Here is a 21,042-nt window from a genome sequence, read left to right as displayed (position 1 = left end):
CAGGAACATTCTTTTGGACGCTTGTCAGACATAGTTACCGAGCAATCAACGATCATGTTGCTAATCCTAGGGAGCGTTTTGATCATCTGTCAGGTACGTATACCACTGTCGTTGTTTTTGGTGTTTAAAAAACAAAACAAAACAACAACAGCAAACCCGATCAAGTATTTAATGAGGAGATTATGCGTATATTTTGTAGTACTATAAGACCACGAAAAGTAGAGCTGATGAAAAAACAATCGACTTCATGTTTTTCCATTGTTTCAAATTGCAAGACAGTACACCACTATTTTCACATTCAGCTGATACTTGAGTTGCATAGCGTGTGATTAGGTAATACCCGGAAGCCATAAAATGGAGTTTTTGTGGGTTTTGTTTTAATAATTTTTGATAAAAGTTATTTCATTCAACATAACTAAATCAAACCAGGTGAATAATACCTACCCAAAATATAGTAACTAAAAGGAATTGAACAAACAAAGGAAAATGGAAACAAATCAAGATAAAAAAAAAAACAAACAAAAACAACTGAACGTAAAAGATAGAACAGACACACTTGATTCCAATTTTTTTCCTACTTTTCATCTGCCAAACTTTCTTCTTCTTTCACACGCTGCAGCAAGTTGGCCTACATAAAATTAGTGTCTTTTAGCTCTGTTTTGTATGAGTAACCGTATTTGTGAAAATTTCAAAACGTTATTAACTCTATCTACAAAATAGAAAATATACCCAATACAAAACAGATCTAAAATGTACACAAAGAAGGAAGAAGTGTTACTGTACACTTAGCATAAGATCTATTATCATATTAGTGAATATTGATGTGAGCCGAATACTGTAATGTCACATGGGATTAATATGTGAATGTCCATTGATCAGCCAAAATCGATTTTATGTAAATGGAACGGATATCGAAAATTCTGCCATTAATACAATTTCATCTATAAACTGTGCGTCATAGCATCGCGCAGAACAATGTGTGTATATTCATTTTTTAACCAATACAATTCTTGATGTGGAATGACTGATATCTAGAACAACATATTGTTGTAACTTCCCAGAATAAAATATTATACTTTATATGTATACCGTTGTCATAATAAAATTAAAAAAGGAAGAAAAAAAAGAAGAAAAAGAAAGAAGAAGTGGAAGAAACGTAAGGTGGACAGATCACGGGATAACGCGTGTTTCAGTTAATTAAAATGTGTGTGTGCATGCGTGCATGCGCGCGCACGTGTGTGTGTTTGTGTGTGTGTGTGTGTGTGTGTGTGTGTGTGTGTGTGTGTGTGCCAAACTCGTCAGAAAAAAAAAGATCTGAGCACATCACTCCTCTTTTGCAACATCTCCACTGGCTCCTGTCTCACACAGAATAAAGAATAAGATCAGCACTCAGTGTCACAAATGTATTCACGAATCCGCCCCTTCCTATCTCTGTGGCTGCCTTCACCTCTACACTCCATCTCGCTTTGTACGATCGGCTTCAGATCTACTCTGTTTATGCATACCCAGATTCAAACACTCAACTGTTGGCCACCGTTCTTTCTCTGTCTCTGGACCTTGCATTTGGAATGAACTTCCTCTTTCGCTTCGTCAAGTCTCCACTCTCAGCTCTTTCAACTCTGGCCTCAAAACTCACCTCTTCCCAAAATAGCCTCCCTTCCCTGCCTCTTCCTTGTCTTCAGTTTCACCAGTTTTAGAGTTATGCATGCATGTGAATGACTGGTGCAAAAGCGCTTTGATTTGTCTCTGCACAAGATTCAGCGCTATATAAATATTATTATTATCATTATTATTATTATCATTATTACAATCATAACTGGATTTCTTGTAAGGTACGTGGTTGGTTTTCATAAACATATATATTATCTTTTGTTTGCTTAATGTCATTTTTTGTCCACTGTAAAAAGTAAAGTCGTTTACCTTTATATATTATCACAAAATTGTGAAATAAAATTTAGTTGGTAAAATTTTCGCAATTTACGTTTTACATTTTTTGTTTCCATTTTATTATCAAGCGGTGAAAACACCTTTCCAGAAATCGTTCTCTGTTTCACTCAGTTCTTTTAATTGGTCAGATCGATAGTCTACCATGAAAATTCCTTTTTGCCTAGCTATTTTACGTAAGTATAATTTTGGTACAAAGCTCCAGTTCCCATTCGTTATATGAAATGATTTCCAACCACAGGTATTTCTGAAATTTTATCACGTTAACCATTTTCACGCCTCCGTTCTTGTACGCAGTTTTCATTATTTTCCGTTTTACCTTTTCAAAAGCTCTTCAACTGTAGCATTTTATGTACCAAACAAGTTTGTGTAACAGTATTGATATTGTTCAATACTGTTCTACGATGCCAACTGAATGCATTACAAAAATAAGTTGAATAAATGAGAAGGCCTTTATTATAACAATTTTCCCATGAAAACAAAAATCTATTTTACTCCATTCCTTTATCTGGGACAGCATTTTACGAATTTTATATTTCTAGTTATCTTCAGTATTTTTGCTATTTGTCTGGAAGTATATCCAAATTCTTCAATTTTGCCAAGTAATCTAAAGGGAAGATTTTGCTCTTCAACTTGTCTACTCATTCTAAGAGCCTTCAACTGATGAAGGCTTAATTTTAATCCCGATTTTGTTTTTAAAAGATGTAATTATATTGAACGATTGCATTACAATTTCTTTGTATTTTTCTTTTAAGAAATAGAACAGTGTCATCAGCCAGTTGTTTGATTTTCAGATATGCACATCATTTTCACTGTCAGTTCCTAGTAAATGGGTACTTACTATGGGGCTATTTCTAACTCTATACAGCTAAAACACTAAGAGCGGCAATTATTGCTAGACGGGAGAACTGCCCTTTCCCTTTCTATCTCTTTTAATCCCTTAAATTATTTCATACTTTAAATCCTATTTATCTATCACCACGGTCAGTTACAAAAATGGCGTCGCCAACAGGATTTAATCAGGGATATTCTTTTAATGTTTTAATTTTGTATCCCTTTTATCACAACTCTCGATAACCCCTTTTCACAATTGTATTTCAACTTGGCGCTCTGAGCAGGGTTCTTTTGATCCTTTAATCCTATTATCCAGCATCAAAACAACCACAATACATAACCCCCCCTCCTTACCATTCAAACTATAGTACATAATACAAAAATGAAAAAAAACCCAAAAAAAAACCCCACTATAAAACCTGTTCTGAAAAGGAATCTCTTCTTCTTCGCTTCTTCTTCTTTGTTCATGGGCTGCAACTCCCACGTTCACTCGTTTGTACACGATTGGGCTTTCACGTGCATTACCGTTTTACCCCGCCATGTAGGCAGCCATATTCCGTTTTCGGGGGTGTGCATGCTGGGTATGTTCTTGTTTCCATAACCCACCGAACGCTGACATGGGTTACACGATCTTTATTAATGTGCGTATTTGATCTTCTGCTCGCGTACACACATGAAAGGGGTTCTGGCACTAGCAGGTCTGCACATATGTTGACCTGGGAGATCGGAATAATCTCCACCCTTTACCCACCAGGGGCCGTTACCGAGATACGAACCTGGGACCCTCAGATTGGAAGTCCAATGCTTTAACCACTCGGCTATTGCGCCCGTCTGGAAAGGAATCAGTTAAGACCTGAGAGTTGTTAAAATGCACTCAGCTGACACATGCTAATTATATAATGAGCACATCACAAAGCTTACATATAACATGAGAAGATGATGTGGTAAAACACAAACATATAATGGTATCAAATGTCAGTCATTATTTCATATCATAGGCTGGTAATCACAACACAACAAATACAGTATTTTCTTTGCTAACAGATCGGATGTCCATTACAGTGTGGCTTAAATGATACTCAACTAACGCAAGTGTGATTTTCATTGAATACAGTGCACATCACAAAGCTTACGCCTAAGATCAAAGGATGATGTGAAAAATATAGACATGGTGTGAAAAGTTCGTCATCCGTCGTTCTCGCTGTACGTGTCTGCAAACAGAACATGTGTTGCTGGGAGGGAGGGGAGGAAGGAAGGGGTTGTCTGTGGTTTTCGCACTTGTCTCATTCAGGGAGACTAAATCTAACTGAAATTTAACATAGTGTTATACCAACAACGTACATATGCGCGAGGAGATTGATGTCCAAATATAACATAGTGTTATACCAACAACATGCATAGATTATGCGTGCACAAACACACACACACAGGTGATCTTTTAGCCAAAAAAGGATGATCATGATCCAGATTTACTATCAATATGTGAGAGAGCGGATGAAAGAGAGAGAGAGAGAGAGAGAGAGAGAGAGAGAGAGAGATCAATATACGTGTCATGTGCACTCAAGAAATAGCCTTTGAATGATAACATAGCAGGAAGATAGACATAGTCAACAAGATAGTGGATGTGTCCTTTCCTTAGAAAAAATATCTTGATTCGTATCTTATGAGCACGCCTCATGATTACGGTGATTATGATGAAGATGACGATGGTGATGATTATGATGGTAATGATGATACGTTGATCACTGCGAGGACAACGATAATGATTATCCTTTCTGTTGCAGACATTGTTTGTCACAATGGCCGACTGTGAGCACCTGCAGGCCCGTTCAGGTTCGAGACCAGGTTTCAATAGAAACATTATCAACACTTTCACTTCGTTACATTACTTTTCCCATTGTCGTCATGTTGTTGTTGCTGTTGTTGTTGAATTTCATTTTCGTCGGAGCTGGGAGACTTTCTCCAGAACATACAGGTGAATCATTAGGGAAGATAGGAACAGATGACACAAAAGGTAAAGGAAAATGTAGAAAAAGAAAGACGGTAATAGAAAATAGGAAATTTTTAATGGCATGTCCATCAGTATGTACCCATGACATGTCTGCAATGCTTGACTATGTATGTATGTACGTATGTATGTATGTATGTATGTGTGTGTGCGTATGTATGTATGTATGTATACAAAGCACCACGATTTGAAGGCGGGAGCGGAAAAGGAAGGGATTTCTCCATTATTCTTTTACTGCTTCACACTGTTAGGTCATTGGAATATGCGCTGGTATGGAAATAAAAAGTAAGTCATTAATTTTAAGTCTGCCATACTGGAGAGCAATTTGTGCTCCATCAGAAATCACAATAACCAAATATAAATAGTATCTGAATAAGGTCCTGATAAGAAAATGTTTTTCAAAAACCTTTCTCCATCAAATGTTCTTTCAAGTTCTTAAATAATTTCACATTTTCGCTTTGGCAACAAATCCAAACGCCATGATGAAATGGCCTGTGAAATCAATGCTTGACATCGCCCTTCCCTTTCACCCCACCCTTATCCCTCCACCATCTCTCCTCCGTCTGCAGGCTTTTAACCTTTCAACTCACGTGAGTCTACCACTCTGTTTCGACAATCACAGGCACTCGCTTTACAGGACATTAGAAGACGGTTTTATTGCTTGCAGATCACAGAGGTGACATTTCCCATTCAATAAACATACAGTAAATAATACTGTGAACTTTTATCTGCCTACCTGTACGGGAAACTGCGTAAGAAAATGAAACAGGTTTTGGTTATGCGGCAAGTCAAACACATAAATAAACGTATGATTTCTATTTAGAGCAATGCATAGAAAGCTCTAATTTTCATGTGTTTATGTGGACACTCCACCATCTCCCTAGAATAGCCAGTGATCGTATGAAACATTATACTTCGCAGCAAACTAACCAATCATTTCTTGGATTTTTGCTGGGACCAACCTTTTTGCTTCGATATATCTGGCATTCGTTACATCCAACTTCGTTATAAGCAGCTTCAACTGTATGTATGTATGTGTACACATGTTTTCTTGTAGGTATGATTTATAAAGTTAATTTTTAGTGTGTATGACATGTAATACTGATGCTGTGAGTTCTGTTTACTTTTAACTTGAGCTTTTTGAAAAACAAAATATCACTTTTGTGTAAGCCCCTGAAGCAATTTTTTTTTTAAATCGAGTGCTATATAAGTATCCATTGTTATTATTATAAGTAGTGTTAGTATTAGTATTATATAATCAGTAGTAGTGGTAGTAATTGGAAAACATACCCATAGCAACTTTTGGGATTTTCAAGCAGGAGTATTGGCGTCCGTCTGTCTCGGGAGACAATGGAACTCTGCGCCTGGTTCAGTCAAGTTGTTGAGTTGCAGCGCCAGCTGTGGCTGTACAGTCCGATTCTGGATCGGTAGGCTCTGTTGCACAGGCTCTCTTGCAATTGCCGGAGGTGAAAGTCGCGCTTGGCTCAGAGGGTACGGACTCTGCCCTCTGTCTTCTGCACTCTCTTCCCTATTCCCCGTGCTGTTCTCTCTTCTCATCACTCCTCTGGACACATGCCTTCACGGTCCTTTTCCAGCTGTTGCGGTCTTCAGCCACCACCTCCCAACCTGTTGGGTCCATGTCGCCTGCCCTCATGTCTCGTTTGCAGACGTCCCTGCAGCGTAGGACAGGTCCTCCTGCAGGTCTGGAACCAGTGGCGAGCTCGCCATTAAGATGTCCTTGGGGATTAGCCCGTCATCCATTCGTCTGACGTGACTGAGCCACCACAGACGGCGCCGGGTCAGGAGTGCAAACATGCTGGAGATGCCTGCCTAGTCAAGGACTTTCTTGTTTGGTACACGGTCTTGCCACGTAATGCCCAGAATTCTCCTGAGGTTGCGCAGGTGAAATGTGTTGAGTCTGTATTCTTGGCGAAAGTAGAGGGTCCATGTCTCGCTGCCGCAGTGCAGAGTGCTGGTATAGGTTTGGTACACCTGCATAATGGTGTTGATGGTCCTCAACCCTCTTTGCCAGGCAGGCCATGGCTGTAGCTGCTTTGCCAATCCGCTTGTTGAGTTCGGCGTCCATGGAGAGGCTACTGGAGATGGTGGAGCCGAGGTATGTGAGTCCTCGACGACCTCTAGTGTGAAGTCACCAATGGAGATGCTTGGGGTGCTGCTCACGTCCTGGCCCATTATGTTAGTCTTCTTTAGGCTGATAGTCAAGCCAAACTCTGCATGCTTGGGCGAAGTTGTTGATGAGTCGCTGGAGTGCCTCCTCAGAGCTGCATCGTCTGCATGTCTTCATGAAAAGACGTGATCATCCTCATGAATTTGGGGGGAGGGGGGCGGGCATGTAGTCTTCTGTGGTAGTGTTAAGAGGCCTTTTCTGCTGACCAGGTCGAAGGCCTTGGTCAGGTCAATAAATACTACGTAGAGCGGCTGTCTCTGATCCCGGCATTTCCCCTGCAGCTGTTGCAAGAAGACCATGTCAATTGTTGATCTTCCAGCTCTGAATCCGCACTGTGCCTCAGGATATACGCTTTCAGGAAGTAACTGCAGTCTGCTCAGGACTACACGGGCAAAGGCTTTCCCAATATACTGAGGAGGGAGATTCCACGGTAGTTGTTACAGTCGCTGCGATCACCCTTGTTCTTGTACAGACTGATGATGTTGGCGTCACGCATCTCCTGGGGCACAGTCCCTTCTACCCAGCACTGCAGCAGCAGCTGGTGCAGGTGGTCGAGTAGCGCGGTCTTTTTACCAGCCTTGATGACTTCAGGTGGGATGCCATCTTTTCCTGGGGCTTTGCCACAGGCGAGGGAGTCCGTGGTCTTGCCGAGTTACAAAGGGTGGGATGTCGAGTTATTCCTTGGCAGGGAGGTTGGCAGTTCTCTCCACTGCTGCGTCTGTGACAATGTTTTCTATTGAATAGAGCTCCTGGTAGTGTTCCGCCCATCTCTTACCTGCTTGCTCCGGTCTGTTATAATGGTGCCGGAAGCTGACTTCAGTGGCTTATGCATGGGCCGAAGGCTTTTTTCAAACCATCGTACATGCCACGGATGTTGCCGCAGTTGGCAGAAAGTTGGATGTTCTGACAGAGGTTCAGCCATTCGTCATTGGCGCAGCGTCTGGCGATCCGTTCAGTGTCGTTTCTGGCCTTCTTGAGTGCGGCGAGGTGTCTTCTTAGAAGGCTCTCCTTTGTGGTTGATGAACGCCATTCTTCTGGTCTCTGTTGCTGGTTCCAGAACAGCAATGCTGGCTTCAAACCAATATGGATTCTGCCTCTCTCTTTTGCCGAAGGTATCCATGGCGGTGTTGTAGATGGTGCCGGCAGGGCAGCCTTTGAGAGAATCCTCGATGGAGTTGGTGAAGCGGTCTCACATGTCTGAGATTGCTGTTCTGGTAGTGTTGATGCAAGACCGACCCTTCCGCTTTGAGTGGTGGATCCGTTTTGGTTGGAAGCGTACTCTGCTGCCGACCAAGGACTGGTCGGTGTCACAGTCAGCACTGTGATAACTACGTGTGACGAGTATGCAGTTCAGCGAGGGCCTTCTAATGATAATGAGGTCCAGCTAATGCCGGGATCTGGGGTGTCGCCAGTAAGTTCAGTGGTGTGGCTTGGTGAGAAGAATGTGTTAGTTATGCAGAGGTTGTGGTAGGAATAAAACTCTAAGAGCCTCTGCCCGTTCTCGTTCAGCTTGCCAATACCGAAGTGGCTAATGCAGCTGGGCCAGGAGTCGTGGTCAGAACCCACTCGGGCATTGAAGTCGCCAAGAAGGTACAGCTGTTCTGTGGCAGGGATGTTTTGGATAGTGATATCAAGCTCCTCGTAGAACTGGTCCTTAGTCTCTGCAGAAGAACAGAGTGTGGGAGCATAGACGCTCAGGAGGTTCACTGGGCCAGAGGAGGTTGACAGGCGGAGGGCAAGGATGCAGGGTGTGTCACTGTATGGCGGTTCCACAGAGGACAGTAGAGAGTTCCTCACGAAGAATCCAACGCCATGCAGTCTTCGTTCTTCAAGTGTTCCTAGCCCTGCTAGAAGAATGTGTGGTTGTGTTCCCTGAGGCTACCGCTTATGGGAAGATCTTGTTTCCTGTAGTGCGGCAATGTCGATGTTGAGCCTTGTGCAGGGTTACAGTCTGCTTGTTGGTCTTTTCCCTAGCGCCAAGCACCCATTAAAGCAGGCAGACTGTGGCGGATCAGCATTTTATTTGCTGGGGACTGCCCAGCTTGGAGCGGGCGGTAGTTGGCCAGTGGGACTACGATGGTCCCTCCCACTATCGGAGGCAGCCTGTAGCACCTGGACCTACGCCAGTCACTCCCAGCTTATAACTCGTGACTGCTGCCTCCCGTGTTGTTTCTGTAGTCTGAAGGAATACAGAGCGATACGTTCGGCACCAGCTTGGCTGCAGGAGCTGCCGGAAGAAAGTCGATACGACGTCCAACCGCCTTAGCGGCTCCAACCGTATTTTTCCTGAGGGTGGGTTTACTCCCGAAGCCTTTCCCGTAACCGGGTATGTCGCAAGGCAACGGAGGTTTGGAGTCAGGGTTTTCCTTCCCCATGATGGACAGGCTGACAAGCTCCATCTTCCCGAAGCATCTGGTTTTGAGGTACCCGAGACCCGCCTTTCGCCCCTTCTCCAGTCAGTCAAAGCAGTTCCGCAGGGCTTAGAGGCTAAGCCACACGGGGAGGCCAGGAGTTGGGCTTGGTTGTCAGAGGCTATTTGAGACGCACGCCGTATGGGAGCACTTTATAGGTGGTGGGAGCTTATCCCCACAACCTCCCCCGACAATCCTCATACCAGAACCATTGAATGGTAACTGGGAACCACTGAATAGTAATTTGGAAAATACAAGAATGATGGTAATAACAAATCCTATGCATTCTAATAAGAATCTTATGACAGAAATTTAAAAAAAAAGAAAATGAACAAAAGTATAAAAAAAGAAAAAAAGTGAGACAGAGAGAGAGAGAGGTGGGTGTGTATATGTAATTCTAATGATGAAGATGACTGTTATGCCCAAAGCACGTAATAATAATGTTAACGGTGTTGAAAACGTGCAGAAAAATCCAACACACTGGCGTCTTGTTTCACTACTGACACCCAATGTGATGGTAACGAGGACTGTGATGAAGGAGAGGATGAATGGAACTGTGGTGAGTATGTGTGCCTCTCTCTCTCTCTCTTCAGTAAGTCAAAGATTGCATTTCAAATCAAATCTAAGTAACAAGAAAACATCTGTTTTGGACGGAATTTCAGGTGACATTCTACGACATTTATCATTAAATCTGATGCATTTTCTTCACTCGTTTCTTCAGAAATGCTGGAATGAAGGCAGGATTCCGCTCGTTTGGAAACATTTATCGTCCCAAATCACAAATTGGGGAAACCGAGGACAGATGAACAAAGCTATCGACCATTTGCTCTAACAAACTTATGGAAAAGATCATTTTATGTAGATTGATTCATTATTGTGAACAATATAAGTTAATTCCTGTCAACCAAGCTAGTTTCCGAAAAGGTCGGTCTACTATTGATCATTTGGTTAAATTAACAACTCAAGTAAAGCAACAGTTCGCCAGATGGTAAAACATTCTGGCAATTCTTTTTTATGTGAAAAAGGCTTATGAACAAGTTTGGCACAGTCGTCTTTTGTATAAAATTAGAAAGATAGGTATAACTTGTAAAATGTATAATTATATCAAGGACTTCTATCAAACAAATAGAAATAACACTAGGAAGTACATATTCAATTCCTAGACCACTAGAAATGGGCTTGCCTCAAGGATCAGTTATAGCACCTATTTTGTTTAACATATTACCAGCAGATTTACTAAATGAATTATCAAAAGATTCCATGTTATCCCAGTTCGCTGATGATATCTGTTTGTGGATGAAGGTAACAATGAAACGCAAAACCCCTACCAGAGTTTTGAATTATATAAGGTTTACCAGCGAGAAATTGATAAAATTTTTTACATATTTATGATTGAAAATGGACTAACTTTATAAGTGGAAAAATCGAATATGATGCTTTTGTAAAACTTCCTGTGTTTACTTTTGATGGTACCATCATAAATCATACGGAAACTGTCAAATTCCTTGAAGATTTTTTGACATCCAAACTTACGTGGAAGTGCCATATTGAGTACATAATAAACAAAGCTAGAAAAAGTTTGATTTCTCTACCAGCCGCCGTGGTAAAGTGGTTAGCGTCGCGGACTGACGGCTGGGAGGACGCGGGTTCGAATCCCAGCGGAGGTAGGTTTTTCGGCCCGTGGCCGGCCCCTACCCAGAGTTGAGTGTGCTATGGGCTTAGATGGGGAGACTAGGACCACACAGTCGAGTGTCATCCACTTCAAGGATGCATCTTTGGGTGTGTTGCTCTAATTACTTGACCAACACTGCAAGGGATATCATTATGACAGGAAGCGTAGAGTACAGCCTTGTCACGCAGTCTCAAACCAAAATGGACCCCCATAGCAACATCGTCATCGTCATCGTCCTCCATGATGCATCATCAGTATAAACAAAACAGTCTCAAAGTCTGTGGCCTTTCATGCCCTGCTCTCATGGTGACCTCAGTTTCGATACCCCTCCACTTCTGTGCTTGGGGTGAGTCCTGTCCATGTCTTCAGTGTCGATAGATTCATGGGGGGCTGTTGTTTGAGGGACGTGGTGGTGGTCTCCACTCTGGTAGGGACGCTCACTCGGTCTGGCCCCGCGACCAAGCCACTATTGTCGTTAGTAGGCGGCTTAGTAGGTGGTGTCCTAAGTACGTTAAATCAGAACAGGCACCACAGAACACCACCGAAGTGACTCAGCAGCAGTGCAGGGTCTCCTCTGGTGTGTGGCCTCCTGGCGACCTAACATCGATGGTTCCCTGCGGACTGCCGGCGCTGAAACTGTGACGGACGAACCCGGGTGTGGCCGTGAATGGGGGAATCTAAATGACCGGCGTGGGTTTAATGCCACTGAAACGGCGCAGATGACGGGCAGAAAAAAGTTTGAATTTTCTTATAACTGTTAGTGAACAACACTGGGGGCAGGACGTCAAAGCAGATATCCTTGTCAACTGCCCTTGTGCGTTCAAAACTGGCCAATGCCCAAGAGGTGTTTATAGTGCGCCACAATATCTGTTAAAAAGTGTAGATTGCAAAGCATACATACATGCACTTGGAGTACCATCACGAAACTTATAAAGAAGCATGAGTATTACCCCTCGATGAACACAAGAAAAGCATCTGCCGCAAAATTTGTTTTAAGAAGCACAGTTTGTGATACCTTCTCCAGAAATGAAGCTGATCTAAAATCGGATAAGGACTTTGCAAAAAAGGTCCAGAACGATCCATTCCTTAAAAACTATCCATACGTTTACCGAAGACATTCTCGGTGTTTCAGAGGTTGATGTAAAAAGTATTGCTGTTAAACCATCCTTCTCAACCATTCCATCGTGGGAATTGAGAAAACCTGTCTTCCATATAGACCGCACACAGTTGCATAAAAACGGTTCGCCTAACTTGTTAAAAAGCTCCGTATGCCGTCATATGGAAAGTAATTACAAAAATCATATAACAGTTTATACAGATGGTTCTGTACTTGATGGTGGAAAAGCAGGAGCAGCTTTTATAATACCAGAATTGTACCACGAGAAAATGTGTCACTTGGGCAAACCTTATTCCATCTTTACTGCTGAACTAACTGCAGTACTTACGGCCTTGAATCCACTGATTTAGATCTTTCTGAAATTGATAGACAAATTCTCCTCTGGGTATATTCGAAACTAGTGTTGCATGCTTTTAGATCTTCGAATAAAAAAAAATCCGTCTTGAGATAATAGCCGATATAAAACACGTTATACGTCTTTTGACGGCCAAAGGCACTCACATAACTTTAATTTTGGGTGTTTTCGCACTGTGGGGTTTCTTCAAATTAGCAGGTGGATTAGGCTGCCAGAAAGGCATTGTGCAATTGTGAAGGCTCAGTCCTTCTCAGTATACCATTAGATCAACAAGTGTTATAGATGTACTGAAAAAGTTTCCCGTGATCGGCTTACAAATAGGTTAAAAGATTCCGACTGCCAACATTACCTTCACTTGTGTAATTTATCTGTCTCCCAGCCAAGACCAGTCACAAGTCTAATTTATCGATTTCGTTTGAATGCTCTTCGTACAAAATATTACAAAAACATACAGTATCTATACAGAAAAGAAGTTAATATCTATCACATATACCTACTTGTCGAGTGTCCCAGAACAAAACAACTGATCCTTCAAAAACTCACTGACCAGTTTCCAGTGAACACGTCTTTGTCCTCAGAAGATGTTTTGAACAATTATTTATTACTCCGACAAATCACATAATATTTGAATCAAAGTCCAGTTGGCATCTACCTTTGATCGATTATGTATTTATTATAATGATTATGGTTTATCCTGTCACCGGAATGTTTGAAATAGTTATAGTTTACTCTGAGTTAGTTCAGTCTTTCGTAGTTCTTCCTGTTAACTTCTGCCACTTTTCTATGTCTCTTTTCTTCATCAGTCATCCCACCACCTCTTCCAATCCCCCCACTTTCCACCCCCACCCCCAACCCCACACACATGTATTACCCACCAGCCCCCGCCCTCCCCTGCCCCCATCTTATATCACTTTCCAGTGAAAAGACATTAAACTAAAGAAATTTTTTTAAAAAAAGGACCTCATGGCCATTGACATTAAAGTGTCAACATGTTAATTAAAGCGTCAAAACGTCTCTCTCTCTCTTTCCCTCAAACCCTACAAATTTTTTAAACACGATAAATATCACTAGGACGGTTATGATGATAATGCTTATTTGACTGTTTTCCTTCTTTCAGAATCTATTTGTCAGTGATGAATCGGACTCTAATGATGGCGATGGCGAAGGTGATGATTCAATGACAACAATGATAATGATGATGGTAATTATCTTTGTCTGCTATGCAGGAGGTAATGTAAACCCATGAGGACGTAATTTTTTTGACGTTGGTATGTGTCAGTGTGACTCATATGATGGTAGTGATGACGATGATTCACAAACGACAAGAAATATATTCTATGATCATAACCTTTTCTGTTATGCCTGGGAACTATTGTGGATTATTTAATTTTAGAAGCAGTGTATGACTGTCTGTCTGTCTCCCTTAATGGCGATGATGGATAACATGATAACAATGATGATGGTGATAATGTTTGTCATGCAGGGCTGTACTGTCAATCCAAGGGGATGTACATCTGTGGATTCGGGGACACCAGATGTCGGTCACAGACAGAGATATGTAACGGGAAAAAGGACTGTGGCAATGGCAAGGACGAAAAGATCTGCTGTGGGTAGTCTGTTTCCCACTTTCCTTTCTGTCACAAAAATACTCTCCCCTCCTCCATTTCTAATGAAAGATCCATGTTAAGTCTTTTATGTTATGATTATGAAAAAGATAAAGTTCATTTTAGTTTATGCTGCCCAAGCTTTGACAACCCTTGCCAGAGCTGTCTTTTTCAGCAAAATATTACGGACATACCAGCTCATTCTTACGTGCCCTTACAGTGCCATTTTTAACAAAAACATTATTTTGAACTTTTCAACACACGACTACTACTGCCACCACCACCACGATTACTGCGTCTACTATAGCAACAACAACTACTTCTAGAACGACAACCATCGTCGTTTGGTACACTGCTTCTGCTACTGGTGGAACAGGTTGTGGGCGCACAGGTGGCGTTCGTTGGTGCTGGCAATGGTGGTGGATGATTTTTAAAAAAAAATCTTATCTAATGTTATTGTATATCGGATATGTATGTATATCTATATCTATATCTATATATATATATAACACGTGGTCGAGATAGTTATTTTGTCTTGATTACCTCAGATGTGAAGGAATTATGTGTTGTTTTAAAACGCTGTTTCAAGCATCATCTGCATTGAATTATATTGGTTCCAATTTCTGTTCAACCTTCTGCTAAAGCCATTGACCAATCATATCACTTGTCATCGTTTTCGATGCACTGATGACAGTGATGATAATGATAGTTATGACGATGATAAAGTGTGCCTTCAACACACGTGGTAATGTAAACCTATGAAGATGTACACCTGTGATGTCGGCAGGTGTCAGTGTTATTCTGATGATGAAGGTGTTGATTCGTCGAAGGTAACAATGATATTGAATGATGATAACCTTTTGTTTGTAACAAAGGGTACTACTGTGAATCCCGTGAATCTAAGAGGAGATAAATTTGGTGATGAATGATGAAACGTTGTAGACACTGATGACAACCATGGTAATGACGACGATAGTGTTTGTCATGCAGGGCTGCGCTGTACAGCCAGGGGGATGTACATCTGTAGAAATGACACCAGATGTCGGCCAGGCGCAGAGTTATGTGACGGGAAAAGGGACTGTGCTGATGGCTCTGATGAAATGGACTGCGGTGAGTAGTCTGTCTGTTCAGTCTGTCTGTCTCTTCTTCAATCACACACTCTCCGAAGCCGAAGGCTTTTTTCAAACCATCGTACATGCCACGGATGTTGCCGCAGTCGGCAGAAAGTTGGATGTTCTGACAGAGGTTCAGCCATTCGTCGTTGGAGCAGCGTCTGGCGATCCGTTCAGTGTCGTTTCTGGCCTTCTTGAGTGCGGCGAGGTGTCTTCTTAGAAGGCTCTCCTTTGTGGTTGATGAACGCCATTCTTCTGGTCTCTGTTGCTGGTTCCAGAACAGCAATGCTGGCTTCAAACCAATATGGATTCTGCCTCTCTCTTTTGCCGAAGGTATCCGTGGCGGTGTTGTAGATGGCGTAACGGATGTGATTCTACCTCTCTTCAGCACTGCCGGCAGGGCAGCCTTTGAGGGAATCCTCGATGGAGTTGGTGAAGCGGTCTCACATGTCTGAGATTGCTGTTCTGGTAGTGTTGATGCGAGACCGACCCTTCCGCTTTGAGTGGTGGATCCGTTTTGGTTGGAAGCGTACTCTGCTGCCGACCAAGGACTGGTCAGTGTCACAGTCAGCACTGTGATAACTACGTGTGACGAGTATGCAGTTCAGCGAGGGCCTTCTAATGATAATGAGGTCCAGCTAGTGCCGGGATCTGGGGTGTCGCCAGTAAGTTCAGTGGTGTGGCTTGGTGAGAAGAATGTGTTAGTTATGCAGAGGTTGTGGTAGGAATAAAACTCTAAGAGCCTCTGCCCGTTCTCGTTCAGCTTGCCAATACCGAAGTGGCTAATGCAGCTGGGCCAGGAGTCGTGGTCAGAACCCACTCGGGCATTGAAGTCGCCAAGAAGGTACAGCTGTTCTGTGGCAGGGATGTTTTGGATAGTGATATCAAGCTCCTCGTAGAACTGGTCCTTAGTCTCTGCAGAAGAACAGAGTGTGGGAGCATAGACGCTCAGGAGGTTCACTGGGCCAGAGGAGGTTGACAGGCGGAGGGCAAGGATGCAGGGTGTGTCACTGTATGGCGGTTCCACAGAGGACAGTAGAGAGTTCCTCACGAAGAATCCAACACCATGCAGTCTTCGTTCTTCAAGTGTTCCTAGCCCTGCTAGAAGAATGTGTGGCTGTTTTCCCTGAGGCTACCACTTATGGGAAGATCTTGTTTCCTGTAGTGCGGCAATGTCGATGTTGAGCCTTGTGAGCTCACAGTCGAAGATGGCTGTTTTCCTGGAATCATCGACTTGTATATCATTTGAGAGGCCAGGACACATTGTCATGACATTCCAGCTTGCTAAACGCAAGATTGGTATGTTTTTGTTTCTGTTTTTGCCTGGTGCAGGGTTACAGTCTGCTTGTTGGTCTTTTCCCTAGCGCCAAGCACCCATTGAAGCAGGCAGACTGTGGCGGATCAGCATTTTATTTGCTGGGGACTGCCCAGCTTGGAGCGGGCGGTAGTTGGCCAGTGGGACTACGATGGTCCCTCCCACTATCGGAGGCAGCCTGTAGCGCCTGGACCTACGCCAGTCGCTCCCAGCTTATAACTCGTGACTGCTGTCTCCCGTGTTGTTTCTGTAGTCTGAAGGAATACAGAGCGATACGTTCGGCACCAGCTTGGCTGCAGGAGCTGCCGGAAGAAAGTCGATACGACGTCCAACCGCCTGGGGCTCCAACCGTATTTTTCCTGAGGGTGGGTTTACTCCCGAAGCCTTTCCCGTAACCGGGTATGTCGCAAGGCAACGAAGGTTTGGAGTCAGGGTTTTCCTTCTCCTTGATGGACAGGCTGACAAGCTCCATCTTCCCGAAGCATCTGGTTTTGAGGTACCCGAGACCCGCCTTTCGCCCCTTCTCCAGTCAGTCAAAGCAGTTCCGCAGGGCTTAGAGGCTAAGCCACACGGGGAGGCCAGGAGTTGGGCTTGGTTGTCAGAGGCTATTTGAGACGCACGCCGTATGGGAGCACTTTATAGGTGGTGGAAGCTTATCCCCACAACCTCCCCCGACAATCCTCATACCAGAACCATTGAATGGTAACTGGGAACCACTGAATAGTAATTTGGAAAATACAAGAATGATGGTAATACCAAATCCTATGCATTCTAATAAGAATCTTATGACAGAAATTTAAAAAAAGAAAAGAAAATGAAGAAAAGTATAAAAAAAAAGAAGAAAAAAAGTGAGATAGAGAGAGAGAGGTGGGTGTGTATATGTAGTTCTAATGATGAAGATGACTGTTATGCCCAAAGGACGTAATAATAATGTTAACAGTGTTGAAAACGTGCAGACAAATCCAAAACACTGGCGTCTTGTTTCACTACTGACACCCGATGTGATGGTAACGAGGACTGTGATGAAGGAGTGGATGAATGGAACTGTGGTGAGTATGTGTGCCCCTCTCTCTCTCTCTCTCTCTCTCTTCAGTAAGTCAAAGATTGCATTTCAAATCAAATCTAAGTAACAAGAAAACATCTGTTTTGGACGGAATTTCAGGTGACATTCTACGACATTTATCATTAAATCTGATGCATTTTCTTCACTCGTTTCTTCAGAAATGCTGGAATGAAGGCAGGATTCCGCTCGTTTGGAAACATTTATCGTCCCAAATCACAAATTGGGGAAACCGAGGACAGATGAACAAAGCTATCGACCAATTGCTCTAACAAACTTATGGAAAAGATCATTTTATGTAGATTGATTTATTATTGTGAATAATATAAGTTAATTCCTGTCAACCAAGCTAGTTTCCGAAAAGGTCGGTCTACTATTGATCATTTGGTTAAATTAACAACTCAAGTAAAGCAACAGTTCGCCAGATGGTAAAACATTCTGGCAATTCTTTTTTCATGTGAAAAAGGCTTATGAACAAGTTTGGCACAGTCGTCTTTTGTACAAAATTAGAAAGATAGGTATAACTTGTAAAATGTATAATTATATCAAGGACTTCTATCAAACAGACAAATAGAAATAACACTAGGAAGTACATATTCAATTCCTAGACCACTAGAAATGGGTTTGCCTCAAGGATCAGTTATAGCACCTATTTTGTTTAACATATTATCAGCAGATTTACTAAATGAATTATCAAAAGATTCCATGTTATCCCAGTTCGCTGATGATATCTGTTTGTGGATGAAGGTAACAATGAAACGCAAAACCCCTACCAGAGTTTTGAATTATATAAAGGTTTACCAGCGAGAAATTGATAAAAATTTTACATATTTATGATTGAAAATGGACTAACTTTACAAGTGGAAAAATCGAATATGATGCTTTTTTACTCGGGATTCGATCCCCCCAAAAAACTTCCTGTGTTTACTTTTGATGGTACCATCATAAATCATACGGAAACTGTCAAATTCCTTGAAGATTTTTTGACATCCAAACTTACGTGGAAGTGCCATATTGAGTACATAATAAACAAAGCTAGAAAAAATTTGATTTCTCTACCAGCCGCCGTGGTGAAGTGTTTAGCGTCGCGGACTGACGGCTGGGAGGACGCGGGTTCGAATCCCAGCGGAGGTGGGTTTTTCGGCCCGTGGCCGGCTCCTACCCAGAGCTGAGTGTGCTATGGGCTTAAATGGGGAGACTAGGACCACACAGTCGAGTGTCATCCACTTCAAGGATGCATCTTTGGGTGTGTTGCTCTAATTACTTGACCAACACTGCAAGGGATATCATGATGACAGGAAGCGTAGAGTACAGCCTTGTCACGCAGTCTCAAACCAAAATGGACCCCCATAGCAACATCGTCATCGTCATCGTCCTCCATCATCATCAGTATAAGCCAAACAGTCTCAAAATCTGTGGCCTTTCATGCCCTGCTCTCATTGTGACCTCAGTTTCGATACCCCTCCACTTCTGTGCTTGGGGTGAGTCCTGTCCATGTCTTCAGTGTCGACAGATTCATGGGGGGCTGTTGTTTGAGGGACGTGGTGGTGGTCTCCACTCTGGTAGGGACGCTCACTCAGTCTGGCCCCGCGACCAAGCCACTATTGTCGTTAGTAGGCGGCTTAACAGGTGGTGTCAGAACAGGCACCACTGAACACCACCGAAGTGACTCAGCAGCAGTACAGGGTCTCCTCTGGTGTGTGGCCTCCTGGCGACCTAACATCGATGGTTCCCTGCAGACTGCCGGAATGAAACTGTGACGGACGAACCCGGGTGTGGCCGTGAATGGGGGAATCTAAATGACCGGCGTGGGTTTAATGCCACTGAAACGGCGCAGATGACGGGCAGAAAAAAGTTTGAATTTTCTTATAACTGTTAGTGAACAACACTGGGGGTAGGACGTCAAAGCACATATCCTTGTCAACTGCCCTTGTGCGTTCAAAACTGGCCAATGCCCAAGAGGTGTTTTTAGTGCGCCACAATATCTGTTAAAAAGTGTAGATTGCAAAGCATACATACATGCACTTGGAGTACCATCACGAAACTTTTAAAGAAGCATGAGTATTACCCCTCGATGAACACAAGAAAAGCATCTGCCGCAAAATTTGTTTTAAGAAGCACAGTTTGTGATACCTTCTCCAGAAATGAAGCTGATCTAAAATCGGATAAGGACTTTGCAAAAAAAGGTCCAGAACGATCCATTCCTTAAAAACTATCCATACGTTTACCGAAGACATTCTCGGTGTTTCAGAAGTTGATGTAAAATGTATTGCTGTTAAACCATCCTTCTCAACCATTCCATCGTGGGAATTGAGAAAACCAGTCTTCCATATAGACCGCACACAGTTGCATAAAAACGGTTCGCCTAACTTGTTAAAAAGCTCCGTATGCCGTCATATGGAAAGTAATTACAAAAATCATATAACAGTTTATACAGATGGTTCTGTACTTGATGGTGGAAAAGCAGGAGCAGCTTTTATAATACCAGAATTGTACCACGAGAAAATGTGTCACTTGGGCAAACCTTATTCCATCTTTACTGCTGAACTAACTGCAGTACTTATGGCCTTGAATCCACTGATTTAGATCTTTCTGAAATTGATAGACAAATTCTCCTCTGCGTATATTCGAACTAGTGTTGCATGCTTTTAGATCTTCGAATAAAAAAAAAATCCGTCTTGAGATAATAACCGATATAAAACACGTTATACGTCTTTTGACGGCCAAAGGCACTCACATAACTTTCATTTTGGGTGTTTTCGCACTGTTGGGTTTCTTCAAATTAGCAGGCAGATTAGGCTGCCAGAAAGGCATTGTGCAATTGTGAAGGCTCAGTCCTTCTCAGTATACCATTAGATCAACAAGTGTTACAGAAGTACTGAAAAAGTTTCCCGTGATCGGCTTACAAATAGGTTAAAAGATTCCGACTGCCAACATTACCTTCACTTGTGTAATTTATCTGTCTCCCGGCCAAGACCAGTCACAAGTCTAATTTATCGATTTCGTTTGAATGCTCTTCGTACAAAATATTACAAAAACATACAGTATCTATACAGAAAAGAAGTTAATGTCTATCACATATACCTACTTGTCGAGTGTCCCAGAACAAAACAACTGATCCTTCAAAAACTCACTGACCAGTTTCCAGTGAACACGTCTTTGTCCTCAGAAGATGTTTTGAACAATTATTTATTACTCCGACAAATCACATAATATTTGAATCAAAGTCCAGTTGGCATCTACCTTTGATCGATTATGTATTTATTATAATGATTATGGTTTATCCTGTCACCGGAATGTTTGAAATAGTTATAGTTTACTCTGAGTTAGTTCAGTCTTTCGTAGTTCTTCCTGTTAACTTCTGCCACTTTTCTATGTCTCTTTTCTTCATCAGTCATCCCACCACCTCTTCCAATCCCCCC

At 42.5% G+C, this 21,042-nt stretch overlaps 1 protein-coding gene across 1 annotated transcript in view; it reads left to right on the top strand.

Moving 5' to 3' along the window:
- Positions 1-8: 8 nt before the first annotated feature.
- The window catches only part of LOC143288111 (uncharacterized), a 33,307-nt gene continuing 12,273 nt past the window's right edge, over positions 9-21,042 (top strand). The window contains exons 1-6 of the mRNA XM_076596398.1: positions 9-93; positions 4,563-4,611; positions 9,852-9,944; positions 14,013-14,135; positions 15,124-15,243; positions 17,517-17,609. Coding sequence (XP_076452513.1) covers positions 55-93; positions 4,563-4,611; positions 9,852-9,944; positions 14,013-14,135; positions 15,124-15,243; positions 17,517-17,609 — 517 coding nt within the window. The 5' untranslated portion in view covers positions 9-54. The remainder of the gene's footprint in view (positions 94-4,562; positions 4,612-9,851; positions 9,945-14,012; positions 14,136-15,123; positions 15,244-17,516; positions 17,610-21,042) is intronic.

This window comes from Babylonia areolata, chromosome 12, assembly GCF_041734735.1.
Source record: "Babylonia areolata isolate BAREFJ2019XMU chromosome 12, ASM4173473v1, whole genome shotgun sequence".
In the NCBI taxonomy this organism is placed as follows: Eukaryota; Metazoa; Mollusca; class Gastropoda; order Neogastropoda; family Buccinidae; genus Babylonia; species Babylonia areolata.
This window is presented reverse-complemented; position numbering and strand designations above follow the sequence as displayed.